The 26660-nt window shown below is 59.6% G+C and overlaps 3 protein-coding genes across 3 annotated transcripts; all 3 read left to right on the top strand.

Moving 5' to 3' along the window:
• Window positions 1-1266: 1266 nt before the first annotated feature.
• Window positions 1267-2031, top strand: JKF63_06392 (uncharacterized protein; the record flags this gene model as incomplete). Its single annotated transcript, XM_067902342.1, has 1 exon — window positions 1267-2031. The coding sequence occupies one exon, from the start codon at window positions 1267-1269 to the stop codon at window positions 2029-2031; it is 765 nt and encodes a 254-aa protein (XP_067759363.1).
• Window positions 2032-4850: 2819 nt separating this feature from the next.
• Window positions 4851-23624, top strand: JKF63_06391 (uncharacterized protein; the record flags this gene model as incomplete). Its single annotated transcript, XM_067902341.1, has 3 exons — window positions 4851-6279; window positions 6319-6890; window positions 6924-23624. The coding sequence occupies 3 exons, from the start codon at window positions 4851-4853 to the stop codon at window positions 23622-23624; spliced, it is 18702 nt and encodes a 6233-aa protein (XP_067759362.1).
• An 805-nt stretch (window positions 23625-24429) lies between these two features.
• Window positions 24430-25623, top strand: JKF63_06390 (uncharacterized protein; the record flags this gene model as incomplete). The annotated part of the gene is made up of 1 exon (XM_067902340.1): window positions 24430-25623. The coding sequence occupies one exon, from the start codon at window positions 24430-24432 to the stop codon at window positions 25621-25623; it is 1194 nt and encodes a 397-aa protein (XP_067759361.1).
• Between the last annotated feature and the right edge of the window lie 1037 nt (window positions 25624-26660).

Here is a 26660-nt window from a genome sequence, read left to right as displayed (position 1 = left end):
GGATGTGCGGGTGCAGACGGGGCGGGGGGCCGGGGGGGGGGAGGTGCGTGGGTCATGGCAGGCGTGCGGTGTTCTTGTTGCCTTCTCCCCCCTCCCCCTCCCCCCCTCCCCTCCCCTCCCTTCCCGTCTGCCCGGGCATTTCGTGTCCCTCTTTGTCTTTTCATTGTGTATTTCTCCCCCCTTTTTTGTAGGTCTCATCTTGTCTCAGCTTTGGCGGATGCGTGCACCGCACGTCGGTGGGCGGGGTGATGTGTGTGTGTGTGTGTGTGGTGGGCGCCGCACGGAATAGATGCACACACGGACCGACACAATTCTCGATGTTCACTGGTTCACCATACACACACACACACACACCACTCCGCCCACTGGCTATGTCGTGTTCTTTCGCACTGTTCCCCGCAAGATATACATGTATGTCTCTGTGTGTGTGTGTGCCCTTTCCCGCGCTACGCGTCTCCGGTCGGAGCGGTCTACCCCCCCCCCCCCCCAAAAAAAAAAAAAACTCTTATGTTTTGTTTGTACGCGTTGACGTTCTCATTTTACACGTCGTCGTCGTTTGTTTCTCATGTACACCACCACCACTACCCATTGGAACACAAAATCAAAATTGGCGTTGACTCCCCTTCCCTCCCCTTCTTCCCCCAAACGAACTGGCGCGCGCGCCAGGTGACTCGATACACTCACGTACACTCAGCGACGGTCCCACAGTTGGGGGAGTCTATAAACATGTCTGTGCGAGTCAGAAGGGAGGAAGGGGATGGGGGAGAGAATCATGTACGTCTGCTCTCTATTTGTAAGTGAGGGTGACTGGCTGTGTGTGATCCTGGCGAGGGGACGGGAAGGGTGTGCCTCTGAGTGGCGTTGGTGTGCTCTTTCAATCCTGTTTGCACGGCGCTCATGCCCCCCCCCCCCCTTCACCCACCCACACACATCCTGGCAAGTGTCAGTTGCGCTTATATTCCCCGGCTCTGCTACTCATCCTCGTATTACATGTCTGTTTCCTTTTTTTTTGTGTGCATACATCACTACTTTTTTTTACTGATCCTCCTCCTCCTCCTCCTTCTCCTCCTGTCGCCTTCTCAACGTCTTTTGGAGTGCACCTGCTAAACACATCCACCGAGAGATTCTCGACCAGTTTTTTTTTTTTATACGGCACTCTCCTTTTTCGCTACACACACACACACAGCTCTACAACGCACACATCCAGACTTAACAGCAGCACAACTGAGTATCGATCACTGTCATAACCACCGCACACGTACGCGTATGTCTTCCTCGTCTACAAGTGTCGTGGCCTCGCCAGAGGCTTACACCAAGGCTTTGTTGCACTGCTATAAGTATCCCGCGCAGCCCGTCATGGGTATGCTTGTTGGCAAGCGATTAAGCGAGGACGCTGGCGCCCTGGCACAGGGCAATGCCAACCTCAGCAATGCGCACAACAGCCCCGGCGCCGCGAGCAGCACCTCTTCTAGTGTGTGTTACGTGTCCGATGCCGTTCCACTGTTTCACACGCTGCCCATGACCGCACCGCACCCGATGCTGGAGGTCGCCTACGCGCATGTGCAGTACGCCGCCAAGACGACAGGCCAGTCGCTGCTCGGTGTGTACATCGCGAACGAGCGACTTCAGGACAACTCCATCTCACCCGTCACAAAAAAGATGCTGGATGCGCTACAAGCCCGCATGCCTTCAAACATGAAGCTGCTTGTGTGGTTTGTAAGTAACGTGTGCCTGACCTCGCCTCCGACGGGACTCGCCATCACGTCCCTGACAGCGGACCGCTGTTTGTGCGACATCACCATCTCGCCGCCATCGAAAGCCTCCGCGGATGAGCTCATGACGTTTGGTCGCTGGAACTCCGACACACTTGCACCGGAGGTGACCGTCTCGGAAGAGAATGTCATGGAAAGCGTGTCAAATGCGCTGGACGCCTTCGCGCACTACCGCTTGGCTGACCTTGAGGATCATCTCGAGGACCCCTCCATCACGTACTTGGAGCAGCCTCTGACAGTGCTCATGACGCGCAAGTGAAAGGAGAAAGAGCATGTCTTTCCTGATGCATCTATCCCCTCCCCTCTCTCTCTCCCCTCTTTCTGCAGGTTTCTCGTCTCGGATGCTAGGTGCCCTCCCTCCCTCCACCACCACCAAAAGAAAAAAAAAACGAGCTCAACACTCTCTTGGACTGCAGCAGACTACAAAGGGAAGAACCGGTGGATGAGGTGGACGTCGACTCCAGTGCTTGGTCGCTTGTAACAAGGGCGGGGTTCTGATGCACGCCGAGGGTGGCACTCACTTTCGGTGGTGTATGGCTGCCACCATCCGAGTTCATGTCTCGATTCTGTTAAGAGGTGCTACACGAGTACATGGACGCTCCTGCTCTTTTTTTTCTCGGTGCGTGTGCGTGTGTGGGGAGTGTTGTGTGTCCTCTTCACAGTATTCGAGCATTTGTAAGGGAAAAAGGCGTTGGGGGCAGGCAGGCAGGAGGATAATTATATATATATTTATAAAGCACAGCGAAGTGACGAGAGGGGGAGGCTGAGGCTGGCGAATGGGGGCTTCGTTAAAGGGAGGGGGGGGGGCGGGGTGGGGCGGGCGTGGTGGATTAGTAACTTTACTACTATTATTGATATTGCTGATAGTACTAGTGTGTGTGGCACATACACGTAGGTGGTGTGAGCTCGAATGTTGTTCTTATCCCTTCCTTCTCCTCTTTTTTCTGCCTCCATTCACTCCATCCCCTCCCCCCTCCCCTCCCTGCCCCCCATCGTGCGCGTGTTTTGTGTTCATGCATAAGGAGGGGGGAGGGTGTGTGATGTTGATGGCGTTGCACGTATTTCGATTCGCTGCGTCATGCGTTCGTGGCAAGCGGCGCTTCTTCTCTCCCACTTTTTCTGTTTCAATATATATATATATATATGAGTATATATATGAGAATATATAACAGTATATATCAATTCTCTCTTGGATATCTCCACTGTGCATGCCCCGCGTGAAGCCTTGGCTACCTTCTTCCCCTTCATGATAATGGAACACCAAAGGAAGCGGGATGCACAGTTGGCCCTACTGATGCGAAGAGGGGAGGGGGGGGGAGTGGCAAAGGCAGAACCTCACACGACTTGCCGCGGGGAGACACTCGCATTGGTGCACAAGACAATGTTTTTGGTCGTGTGTGCAACCCTCTGCCGATATCGCGGTCGCTCTTTTTCTCTCCGCCTCCTCTTCGCAGTCTGGGTCTGTGTTTGAATGTCACCACAGGTGTCATGTGGCGTGCGTGTATGTGTGTGTGCGTGGAGGGCAGCGGTGAAGATGCACCGTGCAGGTCCCTCCCCACGCATCCTCTTCTTCAACGACACCGATTTCATGTATGTCGCATGGATGACTTGCCATGGCGCGATCACTCGCCTCGCTTTTTCTTTCCCCCTTCTCTTTCCCTCTCACCTCTCACTCATCCGCTTTCACTCCACTCATGGATGCGTCTCACATTCACAAACTTTACGTTTGTTCTTGAACGGACTCGCCAGTCAACGTTTAGTCGTATATTCCCCTCTCCCCTCCCCTCCCCTCCCCCCTTCCTACACGCGCACACACGCGCGCGCAGACTCCTCTGTCACTTTTCTCCCTCTTTTCTCTCTCGTTCTGTTTGTTTTCTTTCCCTCTTTTTTTTTGTCCTTTGCTTGTCTGTCTCCCCTCCTCCCCTCCTCCCCTCCTCCCGTATCGCTGCTCGTAGCCGCGCGGGTATTGATTAGTTTTTTTTTTTCCGGGGGGATCCGCCTTTTCGCTTCTCATCTGGGAGGTTGTAGAGGAATTTTTTTTTGTCGTTGTCGCTGTCGTCTCAGTGCGTCACACACACGCACACACACACACACACACACACACACCGGGAAAAAAGCCTCACCCTCTTCTCCCTCCCTATTCCTACACGATTTCGCTCGCTCGTTCTTTCTGTCTGTTTGTGTGTGTATATATATATATATATGTGTGTGTGGGTATATATATAGAGAGAGAGCTCCATATCTATATAGTTTTCACTCTATTACCTGATTTCTCCCCTGCTCTCTATCCCCCCCCCGCCCCCCGCCCCCTCCTTCCCCCACGCGTCCGACTGCTGCTGCTTTGTTTTAGTGATCAATTTTTTTCTTCTTACTGGGACCTTGCTTCTTTGCGTGTCTCTTTGTTCGGCATCCGCGTACACACCCCCGCGACCAGGCCAGTGGGGGGGGGTAAGCAGGGGGGCACAAGGACAGACAGACAGACAGACACACACACACACGACCCATTACTCCATCCAACATAGACAGACACATCCCCACCGCCGGCCGAACCTAGCGCTCGCTCGCGCGCGCGCACACACGCATACGCGGGAGCGCGCTCTCACAAGCTTCGATCAACGAGGGCATAACTTTTCTTTTTCTGGTCTGCTCTGTTCCCTCGTTTTTCTTTCTCACTCTATTTTAGATTTTGTGGCCGCACCTCCGTTCCTCACAGCTGCCGGGTTGTGGTGTGTGTGTGTGTGTCTCGTTGTGCGTAGGGAGGGGGGGATATTCTTCTATCTCCTCCCATTTACACATTCGGGGATAGTGGCGGTGGTGGCGGTGGCGGTCAACATTTGTGCGTTTTTTTTTCGTCGTTGTTTCACATTTTTATTGTGGTTTTGTGTGACTGCATCTTTTACCTTTCCTTTCCCGCAACTGTGATAGGTGTGTGTGTGTGCGTGTGTAGTGTGCGTGTGTGTGTGTGTGTGTGTGTCAAGTGTTTGTTCTGGGTTCGCTCTTAGCCAGCTGGGAGAATCACAGATCTGCTGCAAAACAAACGTGCGTTCCCCCCTCCCACTCCACCCCACGGACCTCATCATGGACCCACATATTCTTGCCCAACTGTTCGATACCTTCACTTCTGAAGGGCAGAGCAACCAACCCCCGTGGGGCATCTCTGTTGGAGATAACGCAGCGATGGATAACCAAGGTGATTACATTCGCTTTGAATCAAACGGACGTGAGTGGCGCGTGCTGCAGATGGGCGCGTCCGAGGACGAGACGAACTTGCCACCGTATCGCGGTGATACGCAGCTGCGCGATGCCGTGCGGGCCCTCCCGCCGGTCTGCTTCGCACCCCTTCTATCGCAGTACACCCGGCTGCTGCGGGATCCCCGGTGGGAGGTGCGCCATGTGCCGCTGATGATGGAGGCGATGCTGAACGACCGCGTGCTGTTCAATCTCATGGACACCAGCCCGCTGTCCGCGCTCAGCGAGTCGCGTGTGAGCGCCACGACGCGGTGGTGGGGCTTGTTGGGAAAGCCTGTATTGCGGTACGAGAACAGTACGGGGAGACCGCTCATGTCCTTAATCGACGGCTACGAAAGTCTGTCATCGGCTTCACCAGGTACTTTGGAGGGCCAGCAATCTGCTGAGGGAGCGGTGGGCGTCGATCTGACGGCTGGCGGCATCGATGAGCAGCGCTTCTCTGCGCAAGAGGAGCGGATAAGCGACGCCGCCGCTGCTGCCGCCTCTGCGGTCGCAGGCAACCAACCGCGGATTTCCCTGGAGGAGGTTCGCCAAGGCTACCGCGATATCAAAACGGTGCTGACTCTTATTGCGGCGACGAGTGCGCCCTACAGGTGCTCACGGCCCCCGAATGCTTCTGTGTCGGGTTGCACGGCGCGGATCGTCTTCTGCAAGGACCCCTCCACCATCTACCTTGGACTTCTCCTGAACTCAGTGCTGCGTGGAATGCCGAGAAGTGTGCTGTACAGCATGTCCGTCTTCCGTGTGATTGCAGAGGGGTGGGGCAGCTCTCCGAGCTTTTTTGATATTCTACGCGCCTCCTGGGGGGAGTACAACGACATCATGTGCGATATCCGTGCACTATTGGGTCTTTCAGATCCTGCAGCAGAAGCGTCGTCGTCTGTGACGTCCACTACGTCGCTCTCATCCTTTTCCTGCGTGTCAACTAGCACTGGTGCGCCCACCACTGTGCCGGCACGGCAGCAGTCGCTGCGTCGACAAGCGGCTCGTCGGCGCCTCCTTCCTCCCATGCGTCTTCCAGTCCAGCACAGCGACGGTGGCGGACAGGGCAGACATCCGGTGTCGCGGCAGCCAGGCCGGGGCGTTGCTGGAGTCGCGTCTTCCGGTGCCGCTGGGAGATCGTTCACAAGCGTTTCCTCCTCTGCTGCGAGTCTGCCGCACACATCTCTTCGACAGACGCGCACCACTGCTGACGCCCGTATGCAGGGCTTAGAGTTGGGCATTCCAATTCGAAGCACTACGAGCGGCGGTGACGGCGGTGGTAGTGATGGTGGTGGTGGTGGTGCCCGCGGCACGGGCGAGGATGGGCGGCAGAGCATTGGCAACAACACGAGTGATTTCAATGACTTCGTGACTGGGCTTTTGGGCACTGCGCTGAACTCACTGAGTGGCCTTTCGGCACGCAGGAGCGCCACAAACGGTTATAGCGCTGGGCAAGGTATCATGGAAGCGACGGCCGCCGGCATCCGCAGGGATGGAAGCGATGCTCCGCTGACCAGCAACAGTGGCGTCAACGGAAGCGAGCAGAGCAGCGCGCCGTTCAGAACGGAGGACGCCAACGCGATTTGCCACGAGAGCATGCTAGAGTGTGCCCAGAACCCGGAGCTGCTGCTCTGGTGGGCACGGTGCCGACTTCTGGCGTATCAGCTGCTAGACAACTCCTCTCGCATGAGTGTCGAGTCGACAGGCGCGTTGGAGTACTTCCGTGAAGTGTGGGCGTGTACGCCGCTGATCCGTGACATATTGGAGGATGACCAGGAGGCGCTTCTCTCTGCCTCCTGTGGTGCGTCGCCACTGTCGGTCGACGGGACACCAGCATCCGAGGGGGATGAGGAGGTGCAGCAGCAGCAGCAGCAGCAGCAGCAGCAGGCATCAAAGCAGGCGCGGCTGGCCGCACTGCAGAAGAGGGCACGACGCATTTACGCGACGCTCGTCGGCGCTGTTGCGGACTTGTCGAAGTTTTGGTTCTCGATTCGTGTTGCACAGTCCACTGTGAATGCCGTCGCGTCGCGGGCACCAGAGACAAACACGGTGTGGAGCATCGTCAACGCTGCGGTGCCGTCGCGGCGCCGCTTCCAGCGGGAACAATTCGCGTCCTACGCGGAGCATTGGCAGTACGCTTTGCTGGTAGACGACTACGTTACGCAGCCGATGTGCTTTCGGGTGTCGACGCGAGGGCGGACGATGGTCACGCAGCTGTTGCACATCCTCTCCGAGTATCCAACGTTTTACCCCGCTCTTGTGACGCGAACGTTAGCCATGCTGAACCGGCGCGAGATGATAGTCGCGGAGCTCAACGAGCGCCTCGTCAACGCTGTCGCGCGCTGTCTCCGTTTCTATTTGCCGCCGATGCCCCCAGCGCCGGCGGTGCCTAAAGCGCCGGTCGCACTGTCGGGGGTCCCAGCTCTCAGCACCACCCTTACTGGCAGGCCAGATACAGGTAGTGCTGCGCAAGACCCAGAGGTGGCTGTGGGAGAGAGGATGCGCCCTCACACCGAGAGGATCTTTGATTCACCTCGTGCAAGGATGAGGTTGTCACTGATCGACACCGATGCTTTACCGCCTTCATGGGATTTCTCGTCCCCTTCGTGGCTGAGCGTCAGGTTCGAGGAGGAGGAGGCGGCGGCCAGAGACGAAGGCGGCAGCAATACCGCTCCTGCTGCTGCTCCTCCTCAGTCCACCGCTGGGCCTTCTGCCAGCGGCGGTGACGACGAAGCGTCGACCCGTGGCGGTCTCGACTATGAGGCGTTGGTCGCTGTTGACCCCGCGGACGAAGTCGACGGCGACAACGGCGATAGCGGTCAGCGGCCCGCGTGCAGCAGAGGAAAGGACTCCATGGACGCCATGGTGCGGCGGTTGAGGGAGGAAGAGGCGAAGATGCCAGTTATCACAGTAAAGGCGTACGAAGCCATCTTGACGTGCCTCGACGTGCTGCGCATGCTCGTGCGCAACGCACACATCTCTGTGAACCCCATGAATTTACTGTTCACCGTTCCCACTGCCACCATCGCCCCCCTGGCGGCGTCCGTGTCTCCGACCGCTTCACTGGGCGATGAGGCTGGCGGTCACACCGGCGCTGGGGACAACGCTCGGGCTAACGCGACAGGTCACTCCCCTGTCCAGGCGAGCACAATGAGTACCGGTACGGGGCCAGTCTATGAGACGGTGCCGAGGTCCAACTGTGACCTCTACACTCTTTTGCAGCAGCTCGTTTATCAGACCCGATACGGCTCTCTCGCCAGCGCCGCTTTACGGCTCTTCTCTGTGTGCGTGCACTACAATGTGCGTGACATGGTTCCCTTGTTTGCTGAGCGTGGTCTGGTGAACACGGTGCTGACGATCGCTCGTCGGCCTCGCTTCGTATCAGAGGATCTTGCCACCCGCGCTGCACCGTTGCTCTTCAAATTAGACATCCTGGAGGAGAACGGTATGCCACACATGGTGCCTCATGAGCTCGCCCAAGCGGCTTCGACGACGACGACGATGGCGACGACGACATCATCATCATCATCACCGTCGCCGCTGCTCATTGAGCACCCTCCACCGGAGTTGTTGGTGCGCTACATCCCAGCAGAGGACCCCTACTTGAACGACGTGGCGGTTCGCATGGTCATTCCCGAGTTTGTGGAGGCCATGACTGTCCATAAGGCTACACACAGTGTCTTCTTGAATCATACAGAGTGGATCAAGGCCGTGGTGCGGGGCTTGACGGTGACGCCCGAGATGTCAGCCGCCTCGCTGCCCGACATTGAGGCTTTATTTGACGAATCTCTGGAGATGTCCTCCGACTGGATGGCAGATTTCACTCACACAAGTGAAGATACAGCCATCGGTGAGGACAAGACGAGATATCACGCACCCTGTACGGCTTCTCCGTCAAGGTCAACAGTAGCGGCGTCGACAGAACCCCCAATCGATCATGTGCACCAGCAGCAGTTGCGTGAGGATCGAGTACTTCGCTGCCGAAGCAGCGCTGCATATGAACGGTTGATGAGAGATCTGCACTCTTCTCGGAGAGGAGCGTCCAGATCGAAACCGGCGCCTGCATCAGGCTTTAGCGTCCGCAGCGTTCCGCACTGTCGTGCTGCGACCTCCTCAATCGACGTTGCCCTTACGCGTATGGTCGAGCTGCATCGTCTGCACCTCAAGCGCGAGGAGGTGGGCTACAAAATCTTGCAAGGCTCCGTGAAGGAGATGCAGCGGGTGATGACGGAGGTCCTGCCGCAGTCGTCATTGACCACCACCACCTTCTTGCCGGTACTGGACGCGGAGTTATGTTCACTGATCGGCCAGACGCGGGAGCTTGCAGAAGCGGTGCGAGTCGCGGCCACTGAACCGCATCCGCTGTGGCGGAGCCGCGCAGACGGCGATGCCGGGCCGGCGGCAGAGCCCTCTGCTGTCTCCAGCGCAGTCAGTGGCAGTAGTGATGAGGGCCTGCCCATCCGCCGCACGCACCGCCTGCGGCTCCTCCTCCGGGCGACCCAATTGTGCCGCACACTAAACAATTTCTTTGCTTTTTTTTCTGCCTGTGACTTTGAAGGCCCCCAGCGCCGCCACTGGCTGAGTCGCCGCAACCCCGAGCATGAGGCCAGCTATCGTGAGCTGGAGAAGGTACTTGTCTTTGTGCTGCAAGGATTCGATCTTGCCGTGAACCGGCTGTGGTCTTTGATGGGATCACACGCTCCGTTGCAGCTGCTCAGCCTTGGCGCTGCAGAGGTGGCTGACGTCGCCACCTCTGCTGAGGAGCAGAGGGAGACAGCGCAGAACGTACGCGGTGTGACCATTCGATGTGGTCACGCCCTACCCACCCGCGCCCGCCTCGGCGGTCTACTGCAGGTGTACGAGCAGGGCAATGCTGACGGGGCTAGTTCGTTGTTGAGTTACGTGCAGGCTACTATCGGCTCTTACCTTCACGCCCGGGTCTTTGGCGAGTACCTTCGCAGCGTTCCGCCCTCGACACGACTCGAGGAGACGCTCAGGTCCACTGTGAAGTGTATTCTGCATTTTTCTTCGCGTGATGTCATCGCCGAGCCGGAGGTGGTGATGTACCGCGGCGGAGGCGATGAGGCCGCGACGGATACAGAGGGTGCCACGTCCAAAGCCATGCGCCGACGCTGCTTGAAAGCCATGAAGCGGGTGCTCGAAGGCCGGGGGCCGGTGACGCACCTTCGCGGGGTCACGGACTCGATAGCGCAACCTCGAAGGGAACCTGGATCAGGTGATGAGGTAGACAGGGATGACGAGGGTGATGCCGGCGACTGTGCTTCAGACGGCGGTGGCGAGGGTCCTGTGACGGAGAGAGTGCGCTACCAAACCTCGGAAGCCCCTTGCAAGGATGTCATCTCCTCTGTGTTGCGCCCGCTTAGCGTCGGGGATGGGGCCTTCCTGCGTCAGCTACTCGAGGCGTGGCGCGTGTCGAGGTCAGGGTCGAGCGGGGGTGGGGGCGGTGGTAGCGGCTTGGGACGCCGCGAGGGCGAGGGGGCACCGTGGCGGGGCCTCTTCAGCGAGATCATGCAATGTGTAGTCGATGCGCTGGTGGTGCGCGCCCCGTACACGGCAGACGAGGTGACTGGCGTGCTGCGTAGCTTGCAGGCCGGCACCCAACACAGCAGCATCTCAACTTGCGTCTTGTCTCTCTACGATCGCCACGCGGAGGCCGGCGCCACCGTCTCTCCTGTGACGCCTGCGGCGCTGCCGGTGGTGGCGGGGATGGGGGGTCGCTGCAGCAGCGAGGAGACCAGCGCTACTGGTGGCATGGACGCCAGCGACCAAATTCTTCAGGCGATGCTCCAAGACAGCCGCTCTTTATTGAACGAGCCGTCAACCGCGTGGATGACGGCGGGGGCGTGGGTGCAGGCAACTACATGGACCACACACACACCCGCACCAGCTGCAGCGGATCGGTTTCCGCTCAGCCCCACCTCTGCTGCCGCGTTGACACATCCATCCGATGCTGGTCCGACCGCCAGCGCAGGGGCGGCAGCTACGGGGGGTAGTGCTTCCCGAGAGGCGTTACGGCACTCCGCTTTTTCCACCATTGTTGTGCCGTCTGTGTTGGCCAATCCCCACACAAGAGGCACTGGCGGCCCCGGTGGCCATCGCAGCAGTCTCGGCGGAGTAGGCCACGGCGGTGACTCTGAAAACTCTGTCGACAGCAGTACAGCATTGTCGTTGTCGCCATCGACATCGATGCCGCCGCTGCCGCTGGCGACCGACGTCGCCGGGGGCTCAACTGCAGCGGGAAGGCTAGTAGGGTCAACTAGTGAGGAGGGTCTCGATGCTGGCGTTGGTGGTTTTGCCTCTTCTTCAGCTACCGCGCCGCCGCCACCACCACCACCACCATCACAGCCGCTCTTCACTCCCATCAATGCAGCGAAGGCCCTGCAGCAATGGGTGTTTCTCTCTCTCTTCACGGGTCGACGTGTTGCAGATCAGCCGACGCGCAACTTTTTCTATCTGTCTCCGTACCGACGCGACAGTCATGTTCGGCCAGCGTTGCCGCTGAGCGTGACGAGGCTTCTGCGCACGATCTGGAAGGACTTGCAGGCCGCCTTCGAGGACGCCGTGTGTGGCGTCAGCGCAGATGCAGGTGGCCCGGACTCCCTCCCTGGCGGCGGCGAAAATAAGAACGCACGGGAGCTGCACGCATCTCGGAGTCGGACGAAGCCACGGGCCCGGCACAACTCGGACGCCGAGGTAACAGCCATTATGGCAAATCCACAGGAGCGGTCGCATACGGTTCGCCGACAGCCGCGTCATGACAGTCGGGCAGGGGCGACGGCGGGCAACGACGGCTTCAAAACCACGTCTTCGTCCACACGCGCGCAGAAGAGGTGCGGGTGGCTCAATCTGGACGCTCGCGCGCTAGCCGCTGTGAGCCTGCCGAGCTTCGTTGATGTAGAGAAGTGCCTTGGAGAGATCAACTTTGCGGCAGCCCGTAGGGTGCTTTGGGAGTTGGCGGTTTTGGGGTCGGTGTGCGCAGGCGGCAATAGCTCAACGCCTGAGTGGGAGAGTGCACTGATGCAGGACATGCTTACCTCCGCCGCGCAGTTCATGATCCTCCTCTCGCGCCTTCTTTTTTCTAACAGCGCCACACCCGCGGAGAGCCGTTCGGAAACGCCTGGGGGGGGGACGTCGCCCACCTCCGCGACGACGGCAGCTCCTCCTCCTCCTCCTCCTCCGCTTTCCCAGGCCGCGGCGGCGCTGAAGGATCAACTGCAGCGTTATCTCGTGTACATGGCCGTGCTCCTCATGAATTTCCTTGAGTGCTCTGACACACGGACGCGGGGGCGCCACTACCACCACGTTGAGTCGCTTCTCTACTGCGTCCTCGACGTGTGGCCCAAACTGCCCGGGTTTCCGATGGTGCCGCACGTGTACGTGGCGGCAATGGAGGCGATTGCGCAGCTGAAGCAGGAAACGCTCAGTCGCATGTCTTTCCGGGCGCTGTCACGCGAGTGGCAGGCCGGCACTGAAGCGTCAACGTCCACGACTCTCACGGCGGCGTCCGCAGATGGCCCGAACACGCTCCCTAGCCCACCATCACCGCACGCGAGGAGTAGGGGGAGAGCAGGGGCAAGCGGTTACCGCAGTGGGGAAGGAGAGGGGGGCAGCATGCAGGATAACCACATTGAGAGAGGGGGCTCACCCGCGACGAATTCTAGCGGTGACGCTCGTCGCTTGAGTCCGTCACCACGATTGGATCGGGGCCCTCTGTCCAATACCCACGCAGTTGCGCCACCCTCCAGATTGAGCGCGATTGACGAGCACCTCCTCCCGTTTTTGGCAGGTCTTCAGGGGTCGACACGCTCGCAGTTGAGTGCTTCGCTTTCGAGCGCAAACGAGTGGTGCCGTGCGCTGCCGTGGGTTTGTGATGTTGCAGCGGGGTGTATATTTCCCCTGGACACGCTGAGCGAGACTGGATATCGACTCCTGCGCAGGCGCGTGTGCCGGGCGTTGTGGAACATGTGGACATTAACGAACGCCGCTGAGCAGCAGTACGTTGTGGCTTACATGCTGCACCGTGTACTCTCGAACGTGCGTGATAACGTGGTGTTGCTTGAGTATGTTGGCGTGCTTCTGACCCAGCTTCGCGGTGTCGTTCTGGTGGAGGCCCTTGCGCTGACCCACCTGCCACGTGCCGTTGTGAAAGCCGTACGCCAGGCCATCGATGAGGTGACCGCGGAGCAGCATGCTGAGGAGGTGCGGCTGCACAGTCTCAGTGGCTCCAGCGATGGCGCCACCGCGGCAGCGCAGCGCGAGTTTCGCCAACGCCGTCGTCGCTACTACGCCCGCATCCAATCGGTGCTGCACGGACAGCTTGTCAGTTTTCTGAGTGTCTTCCGGAGCGTTCGCAGCGACGCACCGTTGGTGGCTAACTCTTTGGTTTCCACAGCTGCGACACATCAGCATGTTCAGCCGATGGGGATGCAGTGCAGCTACTTCGACGCCACCCGCAATACTTTTTGTTGGTGTGGCCACCAATGTCACCGTCAGCATGTCGTCCCCGTGAATGGACAACGTGGGCGGGATGGTGAGGAGCACCGCTTCGCTCTGAACACGTTCGGTGAAGGGACGCAGCGCGCGCTAGACGAGGTGCTCTCGGTTCTGGAGCACCACGGCTTCGCATGCCAATCGGCTGTCTCCCTCAGCACTAATCCTTTCCGCAGCACCAACAGTGCTGAGGGGATGGGGTCGGCAGACCAGGGAGTGGGGGTGAGGGAGGTTGCAGCGGGGCCGTACGTCTCGCCAGCCGCTAACGCCCCGACGCAGAGCTCTGGGCAGCCACAGGCACACTGTCCACCTCAGCGAGTGGTGCAGGTGCCCTCCCCTGCGGGCACCGCCAGCCCCAATACGACGCAGGGACAGCCTCACAGTGCGCACCAGGTGCTGCGACGCACTTTGCGGGGTGAGCCGACGCGGCGGGAGCATCCCCCCACGGGGGGTTCCGTTTCCACCGACCTCCCAGGCCACAACGGTGATGTCAGCCACGGGGATGACGCACGCGCCGACGCTGCCAGGCGCGCGGGGCTGTCGCCGGAAGCTCTCGCAATGGTGGAGGCCATCGGCATAGAGAACTACGTGCGGTTGCTGCGAGGTGAGGGTCTGTCATGGCTGCCTCTCTCCGGGCGACCGTCGTCGTCGTCGTCGTTGTCGCGCCGCCAGGCTCGTGGCGGCCCTAGCGCCCAGGTCGAGCCGGAGGAACACCACCTCGATTTGGATGATGAGACGCTGGACGTGCTGACCCACTTCAGCTCCGCCTTCGGTATGAACTCTTCAGAGGGGTCACATCTGCGGCACCGTCTTCTCAACCCGCTCACCAACGCAGACCTGCGTTCCGACCCGCTGCCTCGTTCTATCATCCCCCACTTCGCCTTGTTCAGCCGAGACGTCTGCGAGGAGGTAGTGCGTCTGTCATTTGACTTCATGGCTGCCCGGCTGCGTGACGAAGCGCTTGACAGAGCAGACGCAGAGGCAGGGAGGGAGGAGCAGCATTTGCAACAGCAGCAATGCAGCATGGCGAGTGCTCCCCTCTCCGCTGCCATTGCAGACGGTCGCTTGGTCGATGGCGTGGTTTCGACTCCTCCGCAGTTTCCATCATCGCCGATTGCCTCGCCGGTCTCCGCTGCCGCGCTGGCTTTTGGAGGAGCGCCACCGACTTGTGTTGCTGCTCTTGCCACAACAGCGAAGGTGGTCGCCTCGCGCCTCACCCTCCCGCGTGTGGAGGTGGTGGAGTGCAGCGTCAGTGAGGTGATGATACACTTCCTGCTGATGTGCTTTTCTACTTACCACACCACCTGCATGCACCTCGTGCGCACCCATCGCCCGGCAGGACCGCCCACTCCACCGGCGGCCACATCCGCAGCGGCAAGGAAGGGGGCTGCTCCAGCGTCCTGTCCAAGTGCTGCAGGAGACGATGTCACCAGCGGCTACACCGGCTCGCTGGGGGTGGTGTGTGCCTACATCACCCAGATGGACACCTCAGATAACGAGAAGGCGACGCTGTTGAGCGGGCTGCTCCTGAGTGACATGGGGCGCCTGGAGGAAGACGTGTGGCAGCACATGGTTACGGTCCTGCAAACCGCAGTGCGGGTGCATCAACAAGGGCAGCGGCTGACTGAGAAGGCTTATGCCGAGCTCTCTGCCACTCACCTGCGGCTCACGCGTGCATCAATGGGCACGTCCGTGGGGCCATCGTCTCCCTCGCGCACGTGCGGGAAGGCCCCTGCGGCAACAACTCGGAAGGGCTGCAGCCATGGGAAGCCCTACAGCCAGGCGCATGGCTCTGCGCCCTCAGCAACTGCTGCACTCTTTTCTGCCCAGTCGCAGGCGGCAGGGTCGGCGGAGGAGGAATCGCATACCCACAGCGGCGCCCCAGGCGCCCTGGAGAATACCGAGTTAGAGGCCGTTGCTGCCGCGCACCGTTACCTCATCCCCCTGAGCATCTTTCTTGTAAACCTGGAGCCCTACATCATTCGATATCCCATCGCCTTCTACCACGCGTTCTGTCGCTACTGCGAGGTGCGGTGGGTGCGCGCAGCGGCAGGGGAGGTGCCGGCGGCGTGGCTGGGGGTGTGGGTTCAACCACGGCCCCAGGCAGCTGGCGCTACCTCCGCTGGCCTTCGCGGCCACAGCTCGCGTGCGACACGCCGGCACCGCTCTGGTGCAGGGTCGACACTGTCGCACGACTTTGTGAAGCGGGTTCAGTGCTTTATGCAGCACCTTGTCCGCAATGTCGAGGGCGTCCAAGGGCGTGCGGCGTATGGCGCCAACATCTTCTCCGCGATGCTGCAGCTTCCAGGGGTGTTCGAGGCACTGCTCTCCCCTAACTTCGAGATAGGAGTACCCAGCATGTACGCAGAGTTTCTCAGGTCTACTGCAGCTGCGACCGGCACTCCTTCCAGTTTCGCTCAGGCTGCCCCCGGGGCTGCCGCCGTCGTTCGAGGGGGAGAGGGTGGCCCTGCCACATCTGTGGGGAACAGGGACGGCGGTGCTCCTGCGGTGCCTCCGCCGCTGCCGGTCATCGCAGTACCACCCTTTCTCGCCATCGCGCTTTATTTTTGTCCTGCACTTGTGGGAGTTGCTCGGGGAAACGGCACCAACAACAACAACAACGGCGGTGGTGGTGGTGGTCGACACACCGCTGCTGGCAGCGTCGATTTCGCAACCGCCATTTTTGCCCACGATCCGATCGTTGTGTCTGAGGCAGTTGTGCGCACTCTCAACGCCCTTGTCACGGCGGTAGAGATGTCCACCGTGTTGGCCGCGCCGATGGCGGAGGTCTCATCGCAGGGTGCAGCAGGCGCTGAGAGTGACCGATTCACCAGCAGGCACCACGAGGTGAACGAAGAGGCCGTGGTCACTTTTCCGGATGACAGCTTGGCGGCAGAAGCAGCAGCAGCAGCGGCGATTTCTACACTGGCAGAGGAGATGGATCCGCCTCTCCAGTCGCCGCCGCTGCAGCAGCAGCAGCAGCAATATCAGCAGCCGCAACCCGAGGCCAGAGAAAAGCTCTGTCGTTTGAAGAAATCCTTTGCACGATGTCTGCACGATGTACTGTGCTTCCTGGAGCGGGGAAGCCCGCAGCCGGCAACGGTGGCTTTGTCAGCTCGTCAGCGGGCTACTTCGCAGCGCCTGGGCGTCAGCAGCGCTGTTCAGCAGACATTCCTGTGCTTCTTTGACTATCTTGGCCGCCTCGGCCTGCTGGAGCTTCTTTTTCGTGTGTGTATGCTGCAGTCATGCGATCACGGCCGCGATGCGACGTCGTTGCTGCAGCTGCTCGCGTATCAGCTGCTCGCCGTGGGCAAGTTCAGGCTCGCGGAATCGCTGTCGCCACAGCAGAGGCAATATGCTGCGCAACAGAGGGGAATCCAGCAGTACTTTTCAGTGCCACGTGAGGTCTCAGCCCCGAATCTCTGGGTGGGCCAGGTTGGGGCCCCCTCTTTGCGTCTCCCAGACGCTGTTCCCACACACCCTGCTCTCTTGGACACGGCGTTCTCGCAAGACTCGGCGTGGCCACCATCCTATCTACGTGAGCGTGCGGAACTAGTCAGGCAATTGAGGACCTTTGTGCAGTCTCAGACGAGGGGTGCCCGCATTACTATTCGCAGCGGGGTTGAAGGCGACAGCGACGACGCCGTGCACGTTGATGCAGGTGGGCGAGGCGACAACCCCGCTTTTACGGCTGAGCACGATTCCGGCGCAGGGATGCCAGATGCAAACATGCTGGAGAATTTCTTCGTTTTGGGGGAGTACCGCCAGGGGTGGGACACGATGGTCAGTGACTACGAGACCGTTGACGACGACGACGACGACGGTAGTAGCGGCGGCGGCGGCGGCAGCAGCAGCGAACGCGATGGGCGTGTGGGACATGACGAAGAAGTAGCGCCTGATAGGGTCAGAGACAGGGACACGTGGCCGCCAATGCAGCCGGTGAGGCACACGGGTAGGATGGAATCCGTGGAGAGCAGCGGCGGCAACGAGGAGGAACTGGGTGCGGATGCAGAGGTCACTCTGCAGCGGAGCTCTCCGCCGCAGGCGCTGTCACCGTTGCCTCCAATGCCTGATGCGGCTGTCCGACGCATATTCGAAAACCCGCAGCGCGATATCTCCGCTGTTGAGTCACAACAATCGTCTTTGCGGTTGATGCCAGCGCTAGACGGCGATGTCCGCATTGGTACTGGTGACAGCGGTGACGTATATCGCCATCCCCGGGCGGTGACGCTGGAAACGTATGAGAGTGCGGTCCTGCGGTCACTGCGCGCCGAGGATGCGATGGAGCAACACCGAGAGTACCCCGACGACGCTGCGGAAACGGAGGTGGCGATGGAAGAGGAGGATGAGGTCGACTACTCCAACCCTGAGGAGAACGACAACGTCCTCTACGTCGATGTCACGGCCACTGACGGTGCTGACGCGGAGGAGGAGGAGGAGGAGGGTGTGGATCACCTGTTCCACAGTCAGCCGGAGGGGCCCGGTTTCTTCGTATCTTCGCCATATGACTTACCGCAAGTCGGTCTAAGTGGCGATCGACCCCGCGGCGGAGCTATGGAGGAGGAGGGGGAGGACGACGACCGCAACGCTCCGGAGGAGCATCGGGACAGTGACAGCGATGAGGACTCTGAGAACCCGGACAACGAAGAGTTCAGCGAGGACGAAGAAGAGGAGACGGATGGCGACGACGACAACGATGACGACGATGACAACGAGAACAACGAGAATGAGGAGGACGAAGCCGCTTTTCTGTACTACGGCGGTACGGGAGGTTTTCTGTCGGCGGGGAGTGACCGCCCCGAGGACCCGTCGCTTGGTGTATATGCTCCGGGGACGGCTGCCGACGGCGGCGAAGCCGGCACCCTGCGCCATGGCGCGGCGCAGCAGGTGGGGGTCGGATTCGCGACCATCAATGGCCAAACGGTCATGTCTACCAGAAACGTTGGAACAGCGTCGGAGCGGGCGCAGAGCTTTGCTGCCTGCGCATATCGTGCCATCTTATTGGCAGTGCGCCCTCTCGCGGTGCATAATGTGGCGGAAACAGAGACGCCGCCGCTGCCAGTGCTGCACGCAACTGAGGAGGAGGCGCCCACAGAGGTTCAGGCGCCAGAGGCGAGTCGCAGCGCTTCCGGCAATCCTCACGGCGCTGGTGATGATGATGTTGCACACCAGTCATTGATTGAGGGCCACCAGTCTAGTCTAGGCGCTACCGAGGACACCGGTAGTCAATCCCCTCAACGCAATTCGGTCCCATCGCGCGTCACGGCCACCGCGTCGCAGATGGCAGCGTTGCTGGAGCAGCACACCCCGAGCGACCAGCTGATGCGCCGTGTGCGCGACTCACGCTCGCCTTTGGAGGCTACAGCCCCAAGCACCACCCGGGCCGCCGCTGAGAGGGTGTTGTTGAGTGAGCCGTCGCTTACAGCCGCTGTCATGTCGCGTCGACCAGCACCCGAGGCGAACACCACCAACACCACACCAGCAGCAGCAGGCGCGGTTGCGAGTTCACCAGAGCTGGAGGCAATGGGCGAGGTAAGCATGCTTCTCGACCGACTCAACGAGCGCATCCGGGAGCTCTTCGCAGCTGGCGACGCTGCCCATCAAGGCCCTACCCCGCAGGAGCCGCTGTCATCACCGGTTGAGGTGCAGAGAGAACCGGTTGTGTCTGAGCAATCAACGAACACAGCTGTGATGGCCGAACCCCCAGCTACGTCGGCGCCAGTGTTACCTACGGCACCGGAGCCTTGGGAGGGCATCCTCAACCCACAATTCCTCATTGAGATGCCGGAGGACGTCTGCAGCGAGATTTTGTTTGACAGCATGAACGTGCTCCGCGGCCCCACTGAGCGTGAGGTACGAGGACAGCGCACTCGCCTTTATCCGGGGTTTCTCGACGCACTACCGGAGGATGCGCAACGGCATGCCATGGAGGTGGAGGCGCGGTGGGTGCGGGTCACAGGCGCTGACAACAACGCCACTGAGCTATACCAAACGCTGCTTCTCGTTGACGCTGAGACCCGCCGTGATTTACTTCTGCAGTGTGACCTGGAGCTTCTTCGTTCTTACCCCGAGGTCCTGCGGGAGGCGACGGAGTTGCGTGCCGAGGTAGAGAGGGCGCGTGAAGAGGCGGAGCTGGCTGCGCAGCGCGAGCAGGAGCGGCGTCAGCGTCTGCGCGAACAGGCAGCGCAACAAGTGAGCCACGCGGACCGGAGCCCGAGGAGTTTGGTCGCGCTATTATCTGGAAATAACACGCGGGACACCAGAGGCGGCGGTGCGGCACCGTCTGTAGTGCCTGGCGCCCGTACCAACTCGTTAAATCTGAGGGAAATGGGCACCATCGAGGGTCTTACGCGGGTTCTCTTTGGTTCGCCCAGTCAGCTCTATGCGGTGGTGAATCATGAGCTGTTCGTTGCAGGTCGGCGGTGCCGATGCGAATCCGTGCTCCAGGCACTCAATCCGCCAACGTTTCTCGCACGCCTCCAAGCGATGGGTCTGCACACGGATAGAGTGGCGATAACGGATCGGGCGAGATCCTCTGGGCTTCTCCTCTCGCCGCCCCGCGATGGCGATGGTATACACGACGGATTGGGACTTACCCCTCCGCAGCGTGCTTCGAACCGGGGCGGCAACGCCGCCATGCGCCGTGCTCCGCCGCGCCGCGCCTCAATGGCGGTCGCCGGCGCTGCAGCTGTTTCTGGTCACTTCCATCCCCCGCCGCTCCCCTTGTTGCAGCTGCCTCCGTCTGCGGAACGGATGGCGCCGGGATCCTCTGTGCCCTCATCTGCTGCCTCGCCCCATGCGGTGCGTACCCGCGGTTCTGTTGCCTTGGCGGCAAACCGGTTAGCCTCCAGGTCGAACTTGGCGGCGTCGGCGGTGCCCTCCGTGCTGTTAGCAGCAGTGAGTGACTCGATGGTACCAGTCCAGGAAACAGTGTACCACGCGCTTACTCTTCCCCTGCCGCATGTTCCAGAGGTGATTGTCAGTCGCTGCATTGAGCTGCTCCGGCTCCGGGCGACGGCGCCGGTGGCGCTGCCGAACAATCGGCTGACGAGCGTCAGTTGTCTGGATGAGGAGCTCCAGCGGGTCATGCAGGTGCTGATGTCTGACTCCAATACAGCGGCGCGAATGGCTTGCCAACTACTCGACTTGATGGCAGCCACACCGACTATGATATCAGCAGAGGATGATGGCTTTTCCGACGGCGCGGCGGGCGTTCTCAAGCAGCCCCCCACCGCCGTCGTGAACACCAGCGCCGCCGCTCGTGTGTCGCCGTCTTCGCTCGCCCCGCCATCGTCTCGCTCCTCGCGCACGTTGTCCACGAGTGAGCTGGCCGCGAATCGGCAGTTCATCAAAGATGCGACGATGCTCTTTGTGTCACTAGTCAAGCAAAACCAACCGATGGTCGCGGCGTTCTTTTTACTACCGGATGGCACTCTGAGCACGTCCACCCTAAAGCCACTCGACGCCCCACTAGACGAGGCCGAGCAGCGCGCAGTAGACTACGGCCTATGGGACCGACTTTGGAGAGTCGCACGTCAGCATGCGCACGTGCCTAGTTTTATGCTGGCACTGGACAAATTGTTGCAGAGGCTGCTGCGCTGCCAGCGCTCTATGCTGACAGCCTCAGAGGATAACGAGGTGAGCAGCGCCGCCGACCTGAACGGCAATGATCCATTAACGGACGTGCTCATAGCGCACCCGCGGCACCCACACCGACTTCAATGGATAAATATTCGCCTCCTGTCCAACTACGAGGAGGGCGGCTACATATGCAACATTTGCGGTACGAACCCGGGCTTTGACTATTGCTTTCACTGCTCCTCTTGCTTGTTTGATCTCTGCTCCAACTGCTCGCGCGAGCGGGTGACGCTCGCGGAGCAGCAGCAACGCATGCGGCGAGCCGCAGCGCTCACGCTGCAAAGCGCGCCAGAGACGGTGAAGTCGATGATGCGGCTACTGCGACATCCGCTGTGCCGGTCCGACACGGCGACGAGCGTGGTGCAACTCATGTCCTTGGGTTTGCAAGAGTGTGGGGCACGTGAGGGGGTGAGTCTGCTCCCTAGTGATGCCGCCGGGCCGCCGCACAGCGTCAGTCCGCGCGTGAGCCCCATACAACTTCTGGAACAGGAGCTCATTGAGTTGGCGGATGTCAGGGTGCGAGCCATGAAGACGGCAAGGGATGAATTTCGGAAAGAGGCGTACGCCATCCTCCACGCCAGGCCCAACAGCAACGGCACGAGTGCCAGCGTCGTCAACGCCGCCGCTCTTGCTCCGACGAGATCGCAGCTGGGGGGTTGCACAAGTGCGAGTGGGTTGTCTGGCCGACATACGTGGCAGCAGCTGAGAATCCCAGAGGGGTACATATTTGACACCGATACTGTAATGGCTCTTCTCGTCAAGCTCGACATTAAAAACACCGAGGGCGATGTTATGCAGCTGCTCTTTGAGCCGTACGTGGCCACCATGCGCTCTGAACCGCGTGCCTTCACAATGCTGTGGCGGGCAAGCCAAGCGTATCTACTCGATGTGTCGACGCTCCTGGAGCATGTCACACCCAAAGAGGTGCTCCCACTCCCTTCGTGTGTGTCATCCATTCTCCAAACCTTCTGCAGGTACCACATGAGTGAGTCTCGACTGCTCGGCACCTCTGCAAGCGCGCGTGCGTTAACGGACAGCCGAAGCAATTTGGCAGGGGAGACGGAGCACTTTCTGCGGGCCTCGACAAAGCCGTCATCTGTGTCAGACCGCGCGGTGCGCGAGTTGGCGGAGCAGCCGGACGCAGCGCAGTGCATGACGGCCGCTGGCACGCGGTTGTCCGAGGAGGGTCTGAAGAGCACGGAGGAGCTCCTTCACCGTCGGCTGCCGCGCGTGGTGCGGATGGTCTTGGAGGAAAACCGCACGACGCTGAACACGCTCTTCTACTGGGACGGCAACCTCATCAAGAACAGCTTTTCGTTTCTCAAGTACGAGCCCAACTTGATCGACTTCAATTTTAAGTTGTCAGACTTCAGGCGGCGGCTGGGCATGCGGCGTGGGCCGAACATTCTCCTGCGCGTGAACCGCCAAACGTGTTTGGTGGACAGCTTCAAGGAGCTGCAGAAGGTGAAGTCCTTTGGCGGTCAGCTGCACATCCGCTTCCATGCCGAGGAGGGCGCTGATGCTGGCGGCCTCACACGGGAGTGGCTGAAGCTTCTTTCCGAAGCCCTCGTCGACGAGAGCTACGCGCTCTTCATTCACTCGCAGGATGGCATGTCGTTCCAACCGAACCCGTTCTCCAGCGTCAACCCCAACCACCTCGAGTACTTCCAGTTTGCAGGCGTCGTGACGGGGCTCGCAATCGCGCACAACGTCCCCATCGATATTCACTTCACACGCGCGTTCTATCGCCACATCATCGGCCACCGCCCCGTTTTCTCTGATCTCCAGAGCTTCGACCCGGAACTTTACACAAACTTGAACTGGATAATGGAGAACGACGTCACGGACCTTGGCCTTACATTTGCCGTCAACTACGATCGCTTCGGATCGGTGGAGGAGGAGGAGCTGGAGCCGAATGGAAAGGACACTATCGTGACAAACGCGAACAAACAGCAGTACGTCCGCCTTCTGTGCGAGTACCACATGACAAAGCGTACGGAGGGCCAGCTGCTGTGCTTTCTTAAAGGATTTTACGCGGTGATCCCCCGTCGTGAGATTCAGTGTTTCACGGAGAAGGAGCTGGAGCTGGTCATCAGCGGCATGCCAAACATTGATATCGAGGACCTGCGCACACACACCGTATACGAGGGTTACAGCAGCACGTCGCCGCAGGTGCGCTGGTTCTGGGAGGCCGTCGGCTCCATGAGCAAAGAGGATTTGGCCAATTTGCTTCAGTTTACGACGGGATCGTCGAAGGTGCCACACGGCGGCTTCCGCCACCTTGAGGGGTCGAACGGCCGCTCGCTTCCCTTCACCATCAGCCGCTGGGCTGTAAGCAAGGAAGATCTTTTGCCCCAGGCACACACGTGCTTCAACAAGATCGACCTGCCCGTCTACACCTCCGCTGCAGTGCTCAAGGAAAGACTGATGTTGGCCATCACGTACGGTAGCATGGGCTTCACTATGGTGTAGTGGTGGTAGTAATAAGTTGACAAGTGAGTGGTGTGTGTACAAGTGTATCCGTGTGTGTGTGTGTGTGTGTGTGTGTGTGTGTGTACGTACGCTTTAATGTATCTTCCACTTCCTCCCCCCCCCCTCACAAGAGCAACGATCCTTTCATATATGTACATCTCTACAAAATATACGAACATATTTATAACTATATTACAAATATCTGTGCACGTGTGTGTACATGAAGATGTGCATATCCATGATGCGGAGTGTTGGCGCTCGTGTGGCTTTTCCCCTCAGCATCAAGCACCGCCCAATAGACTTCGATCGCTCCCCGTCCCTCCCTGTCCCCCCCTCCCCCCCCTAAAAACAGGGGGGGGGAGGGGATGGATGAATGGAGGAAAGGGGTGCTGCGTCTACGAGGCGGCCTCCCCCCCTCTTCCCACATGTGAAGGCGCGCTGCGCTTGCTGCTATCCCTCTGCGGAAAAAAATGACTCACTGCGACTTTATCCCCCCGCTGCGGCTTTTTTTTCTTTCCTCTCTTCATTGCCTTCACACGGCTGCTGTCTACAAACACCACGCATGTGCACACATGTTCGCACTGCATGGGCCGTTACACACGAGATCGCTCGTACACCGTGCCTACCCCCTTCTTTTTCTACTCCTATAGATCACACACACACACACACACACACACACTCTTTCTCTCTCTCCCTCTCTGTGGCTGTGGCTGCATCTCATCGCTCTGATCTCGCTTCTTTCTGTGACCGACCACATACTTGTCTCCCATCGGCGTCTTGCTTTCTCCTGCTCACCAGTGTAAATATGGCCACTCTCCAACATGTGCGCGATGTATTGGCGAAGCTGGTCGGCTTCGACACTGTGAGTGCGCGCACAAACCTGCCTCTGATCGAGTACGTGCAGGCGTACTTGGCAGAGCTTGGTGTGACGCACGTAACGGCGATGCGGTCGGCTGATGGAATCCACGCAAATTTGATGGCGACGCTGCCAAGCGCAGATGGGAGTGTGGAGGGCGGGCTTATCCTGAGCGGGCACACAGATGTCGTGCCGGTGGATGGACAGAAGTGGGACAGCGACCCGTTTGTGCTTACGGAGCGCGAGGGCAACCTCTACGGGCGTGGGTCGTGCGACATGAAGGCGTTCATTGCAGTGTGCCTTGCGCTCGTGCCGGAGTGGGTACGTTCACCGCTGCAGAAGCCCGTGCAGATTGTACTCACCTACAATGAGGAGACGAACTTTGAAGGCGTACGGCAGCTGATGTCTGAGCGCGGAGGCAACCTCCAGAAGTGCGAGGGGTGCATCATAGGCGAGCCGACAATGCTGAACCTCGTGATTGCACACAAAGGTATCGGCTCCGCGTACCTGACGTTCAAGGGAAAAGCTGCTCACTCATCGCTGCAGAACGCTGGGTTCAACTCCATCGAGCCTGCGACGCGCGTGTTGCAAAAACTTTTTGAGATTCGAAACCGCTTTGCTGAGAATGGGCCGTTCGAGGAGGGCTTCACTATCACACACACCACTGTCTGCCCGTCTCTTGTAACCGGCGGCAACGCGATCAACACGATCCCTGCAGAGTGCTCGATCGGCTTCGAGTTTCGCAATGTCCCGTCTCACCCAGCATCTGTGATCAACGAAGAGATCTGGGGCTTCATTGGCGCGGAGACTGAGCGAGTGAAGTTGGTGTGTCCGGAGGGGGGCGTGGAGGTGGTGAGGCGCAGTGCCGTCGAGCCTTTTTGTGGCAACAAGGATGCGTCGGTGGTGAGGGCGCTGCTTGCGGCCAACCCCGAGCCGCAGGAGATGACGAAGGTGTCATTCTGCACGGAGGCGGCCGAGTACCAGGCGGCAGGCATCAACTCCGTTGTATGTGGTCCCGGCAGCATTGAGCAGGCGCACAAAGCGAACGAGTTCGTGTCACTGGATCAGCTGGAGAAGGGCCTGGTGGTGATTCGCAGCGCTGTGCAGCTGATGTGCGGCGGGACTAGGGCGAGCCAGCTGTGAGCGTGGAGTTTCCAGAGCAGCCAAGGGCTAAGAAGGATGGATGGATGGAGAGTGTGTGAGGGTGTGTGAGGGGGTAGCCGTACACGAGAGTGTCATAGTGACTGCATTCTGGCGATGACGGCCTTCGGCTGCTTTGGTTTCTCAACTCCCCATCTCTCTCCCTCTCTCCCTCTCGATCTCTCTTTGTTTCCACCACACCCAAGTTTGGCATGCTTGCAACGCAACGCTTATGCATATTTCTCAGCGAAAGAGGGGTGACGAGAATGGGGGATCAAATACATGCGGTGTGGGTCTGCATGTGTTGGTTTGTCTATTTGCTGCATTCCCGATCCGTGGCGCGTGTGTACGTTCTCCGGGGTCTGTGATGCGCACCACCTCATTTTTTTCCTATCTGCTCGAGTTTCTGTTCATTCCCCCTCTCTTCCCCCCCTTATTTGTGTTGTCCAGCTCCGTGACTACCGATTCGCTCTTCTCTTTTGAAGCCCTCCTTTTTTTTTTCTTCCCCCCTCCCCTTCCCCCTCTTGGAGGCGCCAGGGTGAAGCACCTACGACGTGGGCAGGCAAGCGCAATACACCTCTACTGATGTCCGCGATCAGGGTCTAGATGACGTTGCGTCAGGGTGACGTGTGCTTGCTAGCACGCCTGTGTCATCCTTGGCGATGGCCCGGTGTGCGGATCAGACTCGAGCATCTCTCACAAGGCCCTGAGTGCCGACTGCTACTGTGTGTGTGTGTGTGTGGTGTTTGGTGTTTTGGTTACACACACACACACACACACACATACATATACACAACCCTCTGTGCAGATGGCGCACATCATCTTGATAGCATAAGCACGCACCCACATGGGTTTGCAAAGAGAGGCACCACGCGACATGCAGGTCCTGCAGTGCCGCCTATTCCAGAGGGTGTTGTCACACTGACGGAGGGCAAGCGCGCGCACATGCACCCGCGCACACCCGATGAATCACTTTTGCTGAGGGGCAGCTTCTTCCGCCCCCTCCCCCTCCCCCTCCCCCTCCCCCTTCCCCCCGAGCA

This window comes from Porcisia hertigi, chromosome 7, assembly GCF_017918235.1.
Source record: "Porcisia hertigi strain C119 chromosome 7, whole genome shotgun sequence".
Taxonomy (NCBI): domain Eukaryota; phylum Euglenozoa; class Kinetoplastea; order Trypanosomatida; family Trypanosomatidae; genus Porcisia; species Porcisia hertigi.
This window is presented reverse-complemented; position numbering and strand designations above follow the sequence as displayed.